Raw genomic sequence first — 17,594 nt, forward strand, 5'->3', positions numbered from 1 at the left:
GAAAGACTTAGAAAAAAATTAGATAGCATGGAACGACAAGGTATTGTTTGTAAAGTAGATAAATCAACTAATTGGCTTAATCTATTGGCCATAGTAGAAAAGAAAAATGATGATATTTAAATGAAGCCATCAGCAAAGAGCATTTTTTAATAGCAATAGTGGAAGAAATTGCTAGTAAATTATCAAATAAAGCGTTCTTTAGTGTATTAGATATGAAGGATGGTTATTTCCAAGAGAAAATTGATGAAGAAAGTTCACAATACCGCACATTTGTAACACCATTTGGCAAATATCAGTTTTTAAGAATGCCATTTGGTATTGGATCGGCGCCTGAAGTTTTTGAAAAGAACAATTTATATCAATTTTTTGGTGATATAAAAGGAGTTGGAATTTATTTCGATGATTTGATAATAACTGGAGCAACCGAGGAGGAGCATGAAAATAGAATTTTTTTTTCTATATTATGCGTAGCACAATTGTATAACACCTAGTAAATACATACTAATTAGTTACTTATTTTTAACACTAAATTAAACTAGATAATGTTTTGCAGCTTTTCCCAGTGGTCCAGTCTGCTTTACCCATAACATCGATAAATATTGTCATATTTTTACCGTTTTAACGACGCAGGACATCCTCGTTGTCGAGAACCTGGGTTTCCTCGATGTTGGGATGATCGTGCATTCTCTTCTCATGTTTAGATGCGAATGATGCAATTTCTGATGACACCGATGCTACTTTCAAGTCCCGATAGAGGTCGGTGTTTCTTATATACCAGGGTGCATTCACTATGTACCTTAGTACTTTGTTCTGGAATCTTTGAATCAGATTTGCATTTGTCTTGCAGGTATAACCCCACAGTTGGATTCCGTATGTCCATTTTGGTTTTAATGCTTACTTGTATATTAGCAACTTGTTTCTTAGTGATAGCGTTGATTTTCTGCCAATAAGCCAATATAGGTGTCTAAATTTGATATTAAGTTCCCCACGTTTTTTTTGACGTAAGCTTTCCATTTGAGTTTGGTATCCAGCGTCATACCAAGATATTTTGCGGTGTCGGCGTAAGGGACTGCATTGCCATTTATGTGTACTGGGACATAATTTACTTTCTTATAAGTAAAGTTTACGTATGTCGATTTATTTGTATTTAGTTTTATTAGCCATCGTTTGGTCCAGTTTTCTATTGAATTTAATGCCAATTGTAACTTATTTGCTGCAACTACTTCATTTTCTGCAACAGCCAAGATCGCTGTGTCGTCTGCGAATATAGCTGTATTATATAGCTGTATTATATGTGAATATTGACTGGCACATCTTCTAACAAAGTTAAGAGGAAATAAACAGTAAATACAAATAGCATACGAAAGTATGAATTTTTTAAATAACGTCTTTTTTGCAGAAAAACAGGCAATAATATTTTTTATGAAAACAAAAATGGCAAGTGTTGTACCATTTTGGAAACTTGACTAAACAGACCATCTTTTAAAATAACCTGCCAAGGGTGTTGTACTTTTTTTTAGAAATCGTGTGTCAAACTTAATAGACAAAAATTCTTTTAGCCTAGAGTCGATCAAACTAATAGTTTTTTTTGCAAAACTAACTTTTGTTGTTTGATTTGTGATTTCTATAGTAGCATGATGATATGATGTACGGGAACGATTTTTAACATTTTCAAACATACGGCTATTACCACTAAACTAAGAGACATAGAATTTTTCTCTTATTTTTACCAGAACAGGTATGAGTTGGCCTCTCACCCGGTGCCCGCTTAACGTTAAGTTTCGGGACAGCCTCTATATATTGTCAATATCTAAGTACAATTGGCAACATTATTGAACGTGTGAGTAGAAAGATTAAAAATATTGATGGGATGGTTTGACGAAAACGAAAGTATTTGATATATTGACAATAAATATTGACAGTCTGAGAGAGATATCGACAATTCTACGTTAGTAGGATTATATTACTAATTATATCGCGTAATAATGAAATCAGACAGATATACTTTAATGGACGAAAGTGCTGTTAACTCCCTAGATGGTTCATTAACACATGCAAACATGACATGACATCTTTGATTGCCAACGCAAAACTAATTTGTGATTTGATTGTCAATAAATATTGATAGTCTGAGGCAATTACAGTTTGTCAATATTTATTGGCCATATTGACAATATTTTATTGACAATATATATTGATCATGTGAAGAGCGCTTAAAATGCTACCGCGTCCGTTGATAACGTCAGTCTCGTACGTCTTGTCACGTCGTGTTCGTTGAATTTGGAACCAAGATCCTCTTCTAATCCTATACCATTCTAAATCCGGCTCGAAGGACCATTATGTTTTTGTCAGGAACCACAAATTGGCTATGAATGAAAACTTTATTATTATTTCGTTACGATACGTCGTTATACAAAATAATGCGCTTCTGTCGAATGTCAACAACATGTCAACGACTCTACTGTCAATTTTATTTTATTAGCGTCGGTAACTCGAATCTTCAGTACGTACACTCTAGCGGCTGTATAATTAACAATCCAACAAACCATCATTATAATAAATCGAACACTACTGAAATGTTAAAACCAAACATTTGTGTAAACGTGGCACAAAATTTGAGAAAAAGAAATCAAGTAAATGAGGAGTATTACAATCGAACGTCGAAGCAATTGCCCCCGACCGCAGTAGAACAGAGTGACAAAGTACATAATCCAATTAACAAGTCTTGGGAATCTGGTAATATTATGGATAGGAATCCCTTTCCTCGTTCCTATATTGTACAAACAGAATGTGGGAATATTATCCGTAGAAATCGAGTAGATTTAAGAAAGTCTTATAATAAGTTTATGTATGTAGTTTCATGTGGGGGTGAGTTACTTCACTGCACTTAGGCCCCAGCGGACCCTTTGTACGTCCCCACAATTTACTATTCATTCAAGGGTCAGAAAACCAGCCCAATCTTTTTTCATGGTACTCCGAAAATGGATTCCCTTACATAAGTACGCGAAGTCAGTCGCAAACAATATGACTTACCGTCTCGTCTTCCATTTCACACCCTCTACAGAGGGGTATATTCGGCAGATTTATGTAAAACATGTGCTTACGTAACCTGCGGTGTCAAGTCACTTTTTGATTTTCCTAGAAACTGAGTAGATGTCTCCCGGTCAGGGTAGAGCAGAGTTTTCTTAGCAAAGGCAGCTACTTCTGTCTCATCCCATCTGTCGCAAAAAGCTCGGTGGGAGATGGAGTTTATCAATTTTGATGCTGTATTAACAGCCAGTGGTACAAAACGGTTCAGGGGAGATCGGTGACTTGTTAGCCGCCCGTTTCGCCAGCCATGACCTTTTCGCCACTTTATCGTGCCGTTGTTGTATACGTTTGCCTCGTTGAGTGATTGCCGACAATACTTCACCAACGATGATGCGTGTGGTGTCTACCAACCGCCAGCATAGCCTGTCTGCTATCAGTACAATTTACAACGTTTCTGTCGACTTTTTTGGAGTCGATAATCGCATCGGCTGCTATGTTTATAGCAGTTAATTCGGCTTGAGAAGTCGTGCAATACGATCGTAACGAAGTGGAAAGGGGCAGCTGGAGATCGTGCGAGAAAATTCCCGCTCCGGAACCTGCAGCCTTCTTTGATCCATCAGTGTAGATGATCACCGTTTTGCCCGAGCTTGAGTTGCTCTGGGGTATCGTTTCAATGCCAAAGTGTGGCTTGCCTAAGAAAGTAGGTGTAATGTAGTCTTTGCAAGCTTTAAGGAGGGGTTGTTTACTAACAGCCTCACTCCGGAGCTTGCTCCGGACTATTCCAATTTTAACAACCTGCTTTTCATTTACTGATCGCAGTCGAAGTAATGCCACCACGGCCACCTCCCTGATCAAAATATCTAGGGGCAGCACGTTCAGCATAGTCTCCATCGCAATCGTAGGTGTAGATCTCATAGCGCCTGTGATTAGCAGGCAAGCCAGTCGTTGCAATTGATGCAGCAATGTAGCTTTATATGCACGTTTTAGTGCTGAGCACCAAACTATGGCTCCGTGAGCTACCTGGGTGTTATCACAGAAGTGTAGATCCACGTTGTAACTTTCGGATTTAATTCCCAAGTATTCCCAATAGCCTTTCAGCACTGGGTCAGTACAATCGTTGCTTTTTTGGTTTTGTAACTAATGTGTGAGGTCCAAGTTAGTCCTTTGTCCAAGATAAAATCCAGATATTTCACCTCTGGAGCAAAGGTTAATGGATTATTGCAGAAAGTGGGTGGTGTTAACTGTCCCAGTTTCTTCTGTTTAGTGAAGAGAACAGTCTCTGTCTTTTTAGGATTGACAGAGATGGTATGTTCTTCATACCATCGTTCAACAAGTTTAAGCGCCAGTTGCATTCTGTAACAAAGAAAATTGTCAGGTTTACCTCTTAACAAGATAGCCACGTCGTCGGCGTAACCAACTGTGAAGAGGTATTTATTATTTAACTCACGAATGAGATCATCAACTATTAAGCACCAGAGAAGCGGTGAGAGTACCCCACCTTGTGGGCAAACCTTAACCACAGCTCTCTGTGCTGTGTGTCCTTTCGCCTTAGCCTGAACAACTCTGCTTGCTAGCATTGTTTTTATCCAGCCTGCGATGACCGATGGCACTCTTCGAGATTCCAGTGCCAGATTAATGCTACTAAAGGTGGTTTTGTCAAACGCTCTCTCTATGTCAAGGAAAGTTCCCAGAATGGACTCTTTCGAATCAAGTGCTTGTTCGATGCGCCCCACTATCATGTGTAGCGCCCTAGAGACTGGTACAGATTCTACTAATACTACTGTATTGTCTTAACCTATTAAATGTCCGCTTGGTACACGATTTGGTCGTTTAGTAAAAATGTCCGCAAAGATCAAATCTTTAAATTTAAGAGGAAGGATGTATAATATACACACTGTATAATATACAGTGTGTCCCCCGATAGGTGAAACGACTCTCTAGTATTTGGAAATTTTTCATTGACAGGAAAGCAATTTTGTTTTTCCATGGCAGTCTTTGTCAGAAATAAAATTGTTTGATATGGATTTGTTCAAAGTAGGCCGATCATTCCGAAAATTTGCATAGGGCCAACTTTTCATGCTGAACAAAACTTCTGAGTAACACTTTTACGTACTAGTAACAGAAAAGGTACTTTACCTGCCACAAAAAGAGTTTTTCTTCTACTGTCAAGGCACACTTGTTTTTTAAAAATTGATAATATGTTCAAAATTAGTCTTTAATCAACCTAGGTTAAACCCCAAAAAATGACAATTAATATCGAAAAAATGGGGTCATACACACTTATTAAATTTAGAGAAAATTTTTATGTCAAACGATATATGCAAGTATATGCATGAACACAAAGTAAAAGAAATATTTTGATCAATTTTATATTTTGAGTAATTTGAAGTGAAAAATAGCAAATATTCAAACGAAATAATTTCGCGGCTTTTCTGTGACGTAGGAACCGCACTGCCTAAAACAAGTTAAATTGTCCGTTAGATAGCGCTTGCGGTGTGACAGTGTCAAAATAAAACCATGGATGTAATACAGTGTCTCTATTACATCCATAAACAAAACATAATAAACATAACCTACAAACACTCTATCTCTTTTCAATACAACCTAAATGACGTTCATCTCTTCCTCGCATTTGAGCGGGGAGCAGGGGACGCAAAAGTGAGAATCGTACGTCATCAACGCGGGAATTTTAAAAGCGCAAATGGGTATATAAATTTTCAATAATTTTTTTAACAATGACTTTGTTCGAAAATATTAAAAAAAAATAACGGTAACTATATTTTTATATAAATTTTCAGAAAATATAATAAAAAAAAAATCGTGTATGACCCCATTGTACCTTTTATAAGAGTCGTTTCACCTATTCAGGGACATACTGTAGATAGTCCTATGTATTACCGACATCTGTGATCTACCGACATGAGTTACAAATGACGAAGCATAAAGTAAAAACCACAATAAACCTAATGACAAGCCAAACGTATTCTATTCACTGAAATGTGTTTTATTGTCTAATAAAAATAAAACATAATTAATCTAACTTTATATCTAACTATAAAATAATAAAATAATTATTTAAAAATGTTTGTGAAGATGATTGATTGAAGATGATTTTTAAATAATCGCGGGAAATATAAAATTAATATCAAATTATTTTAAAATGATTGATTAGATTGTTTGATTAATATCATTTTTTGTTATCTAAACAATATGTAATCTCGATTATTTATTTTTAACATTATCTCAACTCTTTCCCTACTTTTATACAGTGTTAGACCAAATTAAAAAATTTTAAAAATTATCACGTGGATCAGCGAATAACCTTGGGCTTATTAGTTTTTATTAGCTGTTTTAGTCGACGTATTCACTTTAAATAAGTCCTTTTGTGAGGTCAGATTAAAAACCGGTTAACTCACGGGATACAATAAGAATTTGAGTCTTAATTTTTGTGTTAGGAAAGAAAATGTCTAAAGCCATTAAGAAAATTATTAGCACATCCAATGCAATTAAACCAGTTGGACCTTATAGGTAATTAAAGTTGATTTATCTCAAATTAATTACAGTTTATCTAAACTGTCTGTAAAGTTAATAATTTAATTTTTTAGCCAAGCCGTGGTGTTAGATAAAACGGTTTACGTCTCTGGAGTCTTAGGTATAGATAAAGAAACATCAAAATTAGTTGAAGGTGGTACAATACCTCAAGCTCGTCAAGCATTAAAGTGGCTTGGAGTTATTTTGGAAGCTTCAGGATCTAGTTATGATAATATAGTTAAAACACAAATATTTTTGAACAATATTAACGACTTAGGAGCAGTTAATGAAGTCTATAAAGAATGTAAAGGAATGTTTACTTTTTAATATCTTGATCGTAATTTTATTTATTTTAGTTTTTAAAGGCGATTATCCCGCTCGTTCTTCTTTTCAAGTTGGAAAGTTACCTCTAGGAGCTGATATTGAAATAGAAGCTGTTGCGGCCGTTGGTGAAGTCACCACAATTTCAGCTAAGATGTAAAACATAGTGTATATTAAATAAAGTTTGTGTTATCTAAGTAAATTTAAACAAGTTTTTTTATGAGTGATATCTTTTCCATTAACACATAAACAAAATCTCAGTATCACTTTAACGACCTTTGTAGCAACAGTTCATGTAATCACAATTAAACTAAACTCCAAAAGATTTTATTATATTAATAATTAAATAATATTGAAAAAATGTCAAAAGTGATCAGAAAAATTATTTGTACAGCCGCTGCACCGAAACCAGCTGGACCATACAAGTAAAATAACGTTATTTTTTGTTTTGTTAATAAAAAAAATTATTTAATTGTTTTAGTCAAGCTGTAATCTTAGATAAAACAGTTTATGTATCAGGAGTTCTTGGGATGAATAAAGATACCATGAAATTAGTTGAAGGAGGAGCAGGTCCGGAAGCTCGTCAAGCTCTAAAATCACTTGGTTTTATATTAGAAGCTGCTGGATCATCGCTAAATAAAGTTGCAAAAACTCATATATTCCTCAACAACATAAATGATTTTGCGGCCGTTAATGAAGTGTACAAAGAATGTAAGTTATGTTTTTTAAATACAAATTTATTCTGTATCAAATTTTTGTTATAGTTTTTAAAAGTGATTTTCCAGCCAGATCTACGTTTCAAGTTGGAAAATTACCCGCTGGGGCAAGTGTTGAGATAGAGGTTGTTGCTGGTGTTGGAGATGTTGTTACAGTCCCTGCTGCTTAAATAATTTCATTTTTATTTCAGCTCATAAACGACATAACAATTAAATTTTATTTAGTAGTAAAAAAATTTGTAATTGAAATAAATTAATAATTTTAATGTGTTCTTATTTAATACAGTTTTCTTCTTCCTCTTTCAGGAGGCTGATCGAATGCTTAGTTTCGGTTTCCTTGTCTTAGCACTTCTTGCAATGTTGAATCTACACAGTCTCGCATTTTATCCCAATTAAGCGGCTGTCCCAATAAAGTGAAGTACGTGAAGACACTTTTGCTTCTTCGAGCCGGATTATTCATTATTTTTCTTAATTTTAGCTATGTCTACATTACATTACATTACAAAGAATACATGTCGGGTAAGCGGACCAACCGACCTTGCACCGCGACCCTAAGGATCTATTGTACCCCGATAGATATCGTTATCAAATTTCACCGTGCAGTCCAATGCTCTTAACGAACATTAATACCTTGCTCGGTGAAAGGTCATTCAGATCTTTTGAGGAGATAAACTACGACCCAAAAATCGAGAATCTGATACGGTTAACGGCAGGACAGTGGCACAAAACATGCTCAACCGTCTCTGTTTCCTCCGCACATAGTCGGCATTCAACATCGTCGGCTAAACCCAACAAGTTGGGGTGTGCTTTTAATCGGCAGTGCCCAGTAAAAACACCTATTAGAACTTTTATGCTACTACGGGCAAGTCCTAAAATATTCCCGGGTTTGACAGTGGCGATGTTAATAAACACCTTAGCATGTCTCATTCCAAGAGAACTGGTCTACAGTAGGCGAAGTCTCTCTTCAGCCCACAGTCCAATCCTACATTTGGCCATCGTAAATGATACACCATCTGCTGGTTCCGGCCCCACAAACGCTTCAGCGCTGCCATCTCGTGCTAGCTTATCTGCCGCTTCATTGCCAACAACCCCAGAGTGACCCGGGACCCAGATCAGAGAGACTCTGTTATCACAACTCAGTGTGTTTAATGTTCTCTTACAATCATTAACCAGAGCCGACACCGTTTTCACGGCTTGCAGTGCCTGGAGAGCCGCTTGACTGTCTGAGAAAATTCGTACTGTCATGTTCTTCACCCCTCTTTCAAGAAGGATTTTAGCACCCATGTCAATAGCAAATACTTCCGCCTGGAATACAGTACAGTACGTACCCAGGCTGTAGGCTTGCTTAATTCGAGGTGTCTGGCAGTATACTCCTGCTCCTACCCCTTCAGGTGTTTTTGATCTATCTGTGTACAAGCAAATGTCTGCCTGAACCAGAGAATTTTCATTTTCGATCCAGGACTGCCGCTCAGGCAGTACAGTCTGGTATCGAGCATTAATCACTGATAGTGATACCGCCAAATCTGACGGCATTGATAGCACAGTATCAGTGCTTATAATGTCTTCCGCAGCCCATTGGTAGGACATGTCGGAACAGTTTTGAGCATATTGCTTAAATCTGTAAATGGTTGTTCTAGCCACTTTCTCTATATGAAAATGCAGAGGAGATAGGCCAAGCAGAGCCTCCATTGCTAGAGTTGGTGTTGTGCTTATCGCACCAGAAATTGCCAATCCGGCTACTCGTTGAATTCGTGAAAGTTTAGTGATAACTGAAGTCTGTCGGACTTTCCTATACCAGGCTGCTGCTCCATATGTGATCATAGGTCTAACCACAGTCACATAGAGCCAGTACAGTCTTTTAGGCATAAGACCCCAATTTTTTCCACAAAGACTGCGACAAGTCCACAAGGATAGTCACAGCTATTTGCCGTGTCAGCGTGTTTGTTTCATTTTTTTATCAGCACATGTGTTGCCTCACCAATTGTCGTAACAAGTTTTTCTGCGATCCGTCCTTTTCTTTATATGTTTATCTTTCTTAGGGCTACTTTTACCACCTCTGGATAAATTTATCCGATAGATAAATCCAACTTTTGACCAATGAGAACGCTTAAAATCGCTATAACCCTGGTAATTATCCCTCAGATGGTTTATCAGGAAGATGGTAAAAGCGGGCCTTATTTATTATTTCAATCTCATTCATCATATCATCAGCTAATAAACGGAAAAATCCGAATGATCAAGAATCGCTTATTGCTGAAACACCCTACGTCACTTTTTAGCCATTTTGAGTTATCCCTGTAAACATACAGTTTCGACCATTCCCCGTTGTTTGGTGCTGGAAGAACTTATGTGCTGATAACTGTTTGTTTCTGTTACAAATGATAGTCTTGCTGTGCTTAAATTTACCTCAAAATAAGTTCGAGCTGTTTATCGTTTGTCAAAGTTAATTATTAATAATTATTATGAACGGTAATAAAGCAAGTTGTTCTCACGACAAAGACAATATACTTATAGAAGCTGCAGAGAAAGAAGACGCTATAAAGCCTGCAAAAAAGCACCGTAAAGGTGTTAGAAATTGTAGTAATTGTCAAAGAAATTTTATAAGGAATGCTCGTGTCTCCGGAATAGAATGCATTAATTACAAGAAGATAGTTGTGAAGGCAAAGTGTATTGGAGTTAGATGCTAGTAAGTACCATTTGAGAGATATTTAGATTGTTATTTTAGTGTTAACACATTCGCTGCATTCTTATTATTTTTAGTTGACCACTGAAATAGTTTGACGTTATAAGTGATGCACAGAAGAAGTTAATTTTTACAAAATTTTATGCTACTAGTATGAAATCAAAAACTGAGCAGGACATTTATCTGCAAGGGCTGCTACAAGCTACAACTGTAGCCAAAAGACGAAAACGCAAGGAAAATGGGATGAATAGAATGAAGGTTTGTCAAGGAGAATTTGCAAGTATTCATGGTACTAGCTTGGAACGAATTAAAAGAATTAAGCGTTTACTTGTGAATGATAAAGTTCCTTGTGATAAACGGGGTACTAATATTATAATACTTTAATAATAATAATAATAATACTTTATTTGGGTAAATAAGAATCTACATTCTTTTCCATTCGTCATTTGGTTACATGTCGTTGGATTTGCCACAAGTCGCTTACAAATAAATAGAAAACTAATTTGGAATATTGACGGAGAACATGAGACACAGACAAACTACTTATACTTAAAAATTTCAAACTTTACAGGTTACATCATTTCACTGTCTAGAAATTCCTGTACGCTGTAGAATGCGCGACCCAGGAGAATAGCAGTGACCCATCTTATGAAAGTCCCTAGTGGAAGCTCTCTTATGAGTTCTGGTAATTTGTTAAATAATTTTAGACCATAATAACTTTTTGCCGTTCTGCACTTGTTGATTCTATGAAACTTTGGTACAATTGCGTTTTTGTTTCTGGTGTTATATTCATGCAGTGTTTTGTGTAATTTGTAATCCTTTATGTGTTTTCTCATATATATTAAAATGACCAAAATATAAATAGACGGTACGGTGAGTACTTTGCAATCAATGAATTTATTCTTTACGTTATCTTGTGTTTTTAAATTTGTTAATATTCGCAATACCCTCCTTTGGAGCCCGAAGTGGCTCTCCGCATGACATGAGTGACCCCAGGACAATATTCCATAACGGCTGTGCGATTCAATTAACCAGTGGTAGGCCACCCATTATTAAAGGAAATGTCATTGAAGAAAGTGAAAGAGAACTTGTTAGAACTCATATCTTGTCATTGCCAGTTAAGGAATCTCATTATTCTGGAAAGGAGTGAGATCTCTTTTACCTGTCTCAATTAAGTGTAAGGGTGTTCTACATTCAGGACATAAACACAAACAAATCCTTTTTTTATATTTGCCATGAGGGTGTAGCTGCAAAAGGCCCTAATGAAGTCACTACATTTGTTAATGTAAACTCCTTCGTGTAAGGTTTAGAACTGTCTTTATTTTAAATCAACTTTAAGGTATATACAAAATGTACAGTTGGTTGTCTATATTAAAACTAAAATCGAATACAAATATAACAACATCCTTCTTAAGCTAAATTAACATTATTTATGTATTATTATTATTCTTTTTTTACAAATCTTTAAAGTTATTTACAATTTTTCTTCCATATCTTGTAGTATAATTATTAAAATTTTTAACGATTGTTAGCTCGTCGTTTTTAGGAAATTTGGAATAGGTTTCAGGTTCAGGAGGTTGATTTAACGTATTCGTATTATTGTCTTCTTCATTTTCACCTTTTTCACACTTTGTTTCACTATTTTCTTCTTCCTTTTCTTTTCTTGCAAAAATATCCCTAGAAGGTATACCGGGGTTACGTGTGACCCCAACAGAATTGAATTTTTTCGCTTATATTCTTATTTCGCGCTTGATGGCGCTGATAGTTTAGGTAAGGTTAATAGACTGTAAATAGTATAAACACGTGCAGTGAACCTTACGTTGCCGATTATCGTTTTCTCAATAAATATTATTTGGGGTTGTGAGTGACCCCAGGATACATTTGCGTATTGTAAAATAATACTATTTGTAATTTCGTGTGATAGAATATTTGTGAAACATGTCTAAAAAAACCGTTAGTGCTCTAGATCCGGACTTTGAAAAAACTGTCCTACAATGGTACAATGAATCAGAAAGCGATGTTGATGACAATTTTGCAGAAAGTGACAGTGAGGACAAGGTGGAACAGTTGTCGGAACACAACGATGACACTTCTTCTAAAGATGATGAGTTTGAAGAACGTCCACTTCAACGTGATGGAATTTTGAAGGGCAAAAATGGTTTTGCATGGAGTTCACGAGAACCTGCAAAAACCAGAACGCCTTCAAGAAACATCGTGGTAAAGGTACCTGGAATAAAGAATGCACGTGTAATTATCACAGAAATATATGCTTGGGCCATTTTATTCACACCTACAATTTTAAATGAAATTATAACTCATACAAATGAAGAAATAGAAAGACAAGGTGTCAAATACCAGCCAGGTACGAAATACGTACATCCTACAGATAATGTAGAAATCAATGCCCTATTAGGCCTTTTGTACATAGCTGGTGCTCGAAAAGATGCACATCTATCTGTACAACAAATGTTTTCTTCACAAGGACCTCAAATATATAGATGCATTATGCCTGAAATACGTTTCAAATTCTTATTGAATTGTCTAAGATTTGACGATAAAGAAAAAAGAAATCGTGAAGACAAATTTTCACCGATAAGGCAAATATGGGAAGATTTTATAGAAAATTGTACAAAGAGTTACTCTCCTCACTGCTACGTAACTATAGATGAGCAGCTACTTGGTTTTAGGGGCAAATGCCCGTTTCGTGTATATATAGGATCTAAACCTGACAAATACGGAATTAAGGTTGTATGTATGTGTGATTCGCGTACATATTACATGATAAGTGCTATTCCATACATTGGAAAAAACACCAATCCAACCAACGAATCTGTTCCAATGTATTTAGTGAAGGAGTTATCCAAATCTATTCATGGAACAAATAGAAACATTACAATGGATAACTGTTCCATCGGTTTATGTCTGTTCCATTAGCCAAAGAAATGCTTAGCAGCAAAGGTTTAACAATCGTGGGAACAATAAGACATAATAAAAGAGAAATACCACCTTCTTTTTTACCTTCTAAGAATAAACCCGTACTAACTTCCGAATTTGCTTTCTCAGACAAATTGACGTTGGTTTCGTTTACACCAAAAAGAAATAAATCTGTCATACTAATCTCGACCATGCACGCTGACAAGAATGTTAACGAGGTTTCGAAGAAACCAGAAATTATTGAGTTTTACAACTCCACCAAAGGTGGAGTAGATACATTCGATCAGATGGCTCACAACTACACCGTATCCAGGAAAACAAGAAGGTGGCCACTTAGATATTTCTATGGGATGCTTGATCAAGCCGCGATAAATGCCTTTGTGTTATATAATGTGTCGCGTAACGCTAGCAAAGTTACCCGAAATAAATTTTTGCAACTTGGACTGCAACTAGCTAAACCTTGGATGGAAAGTACGCTCTCCAAAAAGATATCCGGTAAACTGCAAAGTGAAATACGAGAAGTACTGGGACTAACACATATTTCAGAAGAGGAACAGCTTGGTCCAGCGCCAAAAAAACTCAAATCGTCAAGATGTTACATATGTCCTCGTTCACGTGATCGAAAATGCAGAGTTGTATGTTATATGTGTCCCAACAATGTATGTAACGAACACCGTACTGATATTTGTCTAAACTGTAAGAGAAATACTTAAAGTTGCTATTGGCTTCACTAAATAAACGTTTTCAAAAAATTTTATTTTATTTTTCCTAAATTAATTTCTGGGGTAACTGGTGACCCCAAGTATACGTTTTCAAGTGTGTTATTTTGGTATACCTTCTAGGGATATGTTTTTCATTTCTTCTGTACTTGTTCCTTAAATCGTCTTGAACGATGTAAGACCTTGGTTCTTTACTAGGACTTATGATTTTTCCTTTTACCAATGTATCATTCATCTTTTTTTCTTAACATAATACTTTGATTGTTATTAAAAGTATTTTCTTTCTTGCCCTTGCAGTACAATTTTTTATACGTTTGTTTGTGTCTTTCTAGACTTTTTGTCTTCATCTATTGTATTATTTGGTTTCAGTTGTTTTAATTGTATTGGAATATTTGTTATCAAGTTTTTACTGAATAAGATCTTTGCAAGTGAATTCATTTTATGTCTTGGAGTATTTCGCAGATTTAGTAATGCTAAATAAATATCTTGATTAGTGTCTTTACATTTCTTGAATAAATGTTTGATGTTTTTTACCGCCCTTTCAGCTATTCCATTTGATTGAGGATAATGAGGACTTGATATAACATGATTAAAATTCCAGTTATCTGAAAATTTTCTAAACTCTTGGCAATTAAAATACTTGGCTCCATCTGTGTAAACAGTTAGGGGTATACCGAATCTAGCAAACACAGATTTTATTTTCGTTATTATTGTGGTACTTTTTAAGTCTTTAACTTGTGATGTCTCTGTAAAATTAGATAAGTAATCAACAATTACTATAAAGTTTTTGTTACAGTAGTCCAAAATATCTATGCCTACTTCTTGCCATGGAAGATTAGGTGTTTCTCTCAAAATTAACTTAGATTTTTGTTTGTTATCTTTATATTTATTGCAAATATCACATTCGTCAATGTATTGTTCTATGTCTTTGCTAATTTTTAACCAATAAATTGTGTTAAGACGCACGGTTTTTGCATTCTTTCTTTTCCCGGGTGACCACTATGTAGTTTTTCTAACATAATCTTTCTAAGACTGTTTGGTATTAAGATTCTGTCATCTTTAAAAATTAGATTTTTGTATATGGTCAAAGTTTGTTTAATGTCAAAATAATCTGGAAAACTTTTCATTATTCAATTTCTTAATGTTTTATAATTTTCATCTTTCTCACCTTCAGTTGTAATTAAATTCTTGTGTTACTGGTAGATTTTCAACTAATAAGTTCACTTGCAGTTCAATTGGTTCTTGTAATATCATCTGATTATCTTGTCCTATTTCAGCAACATCTCTCGATAATCTATCTATATCTGCTACATATAAATATTTTCCTAGAACGTGTAGAGTGCGGGAAGTTAACCCCCCATTTTTTGATTTTTAAATTTTTTATTGTTGTTCCAGATTGTTCTAGAGTTGTTCTACATTGTTCCAAAGCGGCAAATAAAAAAAATAAAAACTCCACGAGAAAACCGAAAAAACAGGTTTTTTGACTAGCCCCCCATTTTTGGAAAAATCAAATTTTCTTTGTTGTTCTGGGTTGTTCTAGTGGTTCTAGTTACTGTTCTAGATAATCAAAATTATCGGTTACATCATTACGAAGTTATAACTAAAAATAGGTTTGGCCGCCGAAATGTCTAGTTGATTGCTGTGACCATAGTTTTTCTATTATCAATTCCATATTACAAATATACTTATTATAGCTACCGCAATCTGGAACAGCTATTATTTTCACTAGAACAACTCTCTAAAGGGCACTTTACTCTTTGAAAATTAAAGTTTTTGGAAGTTTCAGTCAGTAATTCTTGTGTCAGCGGTTTTATATTACACAATAAGAATTAAAAAGCATAGAACAATCTAAAATAACTCAAACTTTGCCGATTCAAATTGTTCTAGATGTGTTTTACGTTTAACACGGACATTAATTTTGCAAAATCACATATTTTTTGTTGCTCTAAATTGTTCTTGTTGTTCTAGGTACTTAAAATGTTTATTTAATCACTGCGGCATTAGTTCTTTTAAACTTTCATATTAAAAATTAGTACTTACAACAATTAAAATAATTTAGAACAGCTGTTATTTTCACTAGAAAAACCTTAAATTTCAGTTGATGTGATATCGGACAGGTTTTGTTGAATCAGTGAACCCAATCTGTAATATAGATAATAAGTATATATTTGTAATATGGAATTCATAATAGAAAAACTATGGTCACAGCAATCAACTAGACATTTCGGCGGTCAAACCTATTTTTAGTTATAACTTCCTAATGATGTAACCGATAATTTTGATTATCTAGAACAGTAACTAGAACAACTAGAACAACCCAGAACAACAAAGAAAATTTTATTTTTTCAAAAATGGGGGGCTAGCCAGAAAACCAGTTTTTTCGGTTTTCTCGCGGAGTTCTTATTTTTTCGATTTGCCGCTTTGGAACAATGTAGAACAACTCTAGAACAATCCAGAACAATAAAAAATTTAAAAATCAAAAAATGGGGGGCTAACTTCCCGCACTCGAACGTGTAGTTTTAATGTTTTAAATGTGTATGGTTGAAGTTTAAGCATCAGTCTTTGCAATCTTGAAGTTAATTTGTATAATGGTTTCTCACATATTGGTACTAATGGCTTATGACCCGTTTCAATCATTATATTTTGTCCATAAATATATTCTTCAAATATAATATAAAAAATAATAAAATAATATAATAATAATATTAATATATTGTTTAGCACTTCTTGCAATGTTGACTCCCAACAGTCTCGCATTTTGTCTCCATTAAGCGGCTGTCAAAACAAAAGTGAAGTACGTAAAAATGTCTTCACGTACTACGTGAAGACATTTTTACTCCTTCGAGCCGGATTATTCATTGTTTTTCTTAATTTTAGCTATGCCTAGGATGTCTAGCGCACCACGCATTTGCAGCTACGTGCCGTGTCAGCGTGTTTGCTTCATTTTTTATCAGCACATTTGATGCCTCACCAATTTTCGTAACAAGTTGTTCCGCTATCCGTCTCTTTTCTTTATATATTTATCTTTCTTAGGGCCACTTTTACCACCTCTGGATAAATTTATCCTATAGATAAACCCAGCTTTTAACCAATAAGAACGCTTAAAACCGTTGTAACCCTGGTAATTATACCTCGGATGGTTAATGAGGCAGATGGTAAAAGTGGGCTTTATTTTTATTTCAATCTCATTCATCACATCTGTGGTATTGTCGGTTAACATTAAACACTGTTATGGTTTGCTTAAATCACTCTATTAGCAATTATTGTTTAAAAGAAAATAACAATCTGTTTGGTATATTATTTTAGTATGCATCCGTTCTCTGCAACGGTTGTAAAGTAACTTCTTTAACATGTTTTAACCTGTTCTTTTTTAACCCTAGAAAGATAACCTACGTCGAATCGACGTGTTCGATTGGTTATCTTTAACGTACTATAAAATATGGTTATCTTTCTAGGGTTAAGAGGCCGCCTCCCCCCGGCTGTCGCGACGCTGACGTAATATGAACTACATTTCTCCCTCACTAAAACAAAAGAAAACTATCAAAATTTACATTAATTTCGATACCTGCTAGGTAGTTAATGATTTCGAGGACGATTTCTTCTAAAAACTTCGTCTTCAGGTGGTGGAATCAAACAGTTGTCTTCAACAGGTATCTTCTC

General features: G+C 35.1%; 3 protein-coding genes across 3 annotated transcripts; all 3 read left to right on the forward strand.

The window, feature by feature from the left end:
- Window positions 1–6,332: 6,332 nt before the first annotated feature.
- Window positions 6,333–7,084, forward strand: LOC111429226 (rutC family protein UK114-like). The gene is made up of 3 exons (XM_023065083.2): window positions 6,333–6,558; window positions 6,636–6,865; window positions 6,918–7,084. The coding sequence occupies exons 1-3, from the start codon at window positions 6,494–6,496 to the stop codon at window positions 7,040–7,042; spliced, it is 420 nt and encodes a 139-aa protein (XP_022920851.1). The 5' UTR covers window positions 6,333–6,493; the 3' UTR covers window positions 7,043–7,084.
- Window positions 7,085–7,138: 54 nt separating this feature from the next.
- LOC111429231 (rutC family protein UK114-like) lies at window positions 7,139–7,864 on the forward strand. The gene is made up of 3 exons (XM_023065097.2): window positions 7,139–7,307; window positions 7,364–7,593; window positions 7,647–7,864. The coding sequence occupies exons 1-3, from the start codon at window positions 7,243–7,245 to the stop codon at window positions 7,766–7,768; spliced, it is 417 nt and encodes a 138-aa protein (XP_022920865.2). The 5' UTR covers window positions 7,139–7,242; the 3' UTR covers window positions 7,769–7,864.
- Window positions 7,865–12,219: 4,355 nt separating this feature from the next.
- On the forward strand, window positions 12,220–13,215 carry LOC139431055 (piggyBac transposable element-derived protein 4-like). Its single transcript, XM_071198646.1, has one exon. The coding sequence runs from the start codon at window positions 12,220–12,222 to the stop codon at window positions 13,213–13,215; it is 996 nt and encodes a 331-aa protein (XP_071054747.1).
- The last annotated feature ends 4,379 nt before the right edge of the window (window positions 13,216–17,594 follow it).

Source organism: Onthophagus taurus, chromosome 1, assembly GCF_036711975.1.
Source record: "Onthophagus taurus isolate NC chromosome 1, IU_Otau_3.0, whole genome shotgun sequence".
In the NCBI taxonomy this organism is placed as follows: domain Eukaryota; kingdom Metazoa; phylum Arthropoda; class Insecta; order Coleoptera; family Scarabaeidae; genus Onthophagus; species Onthophagus taurus.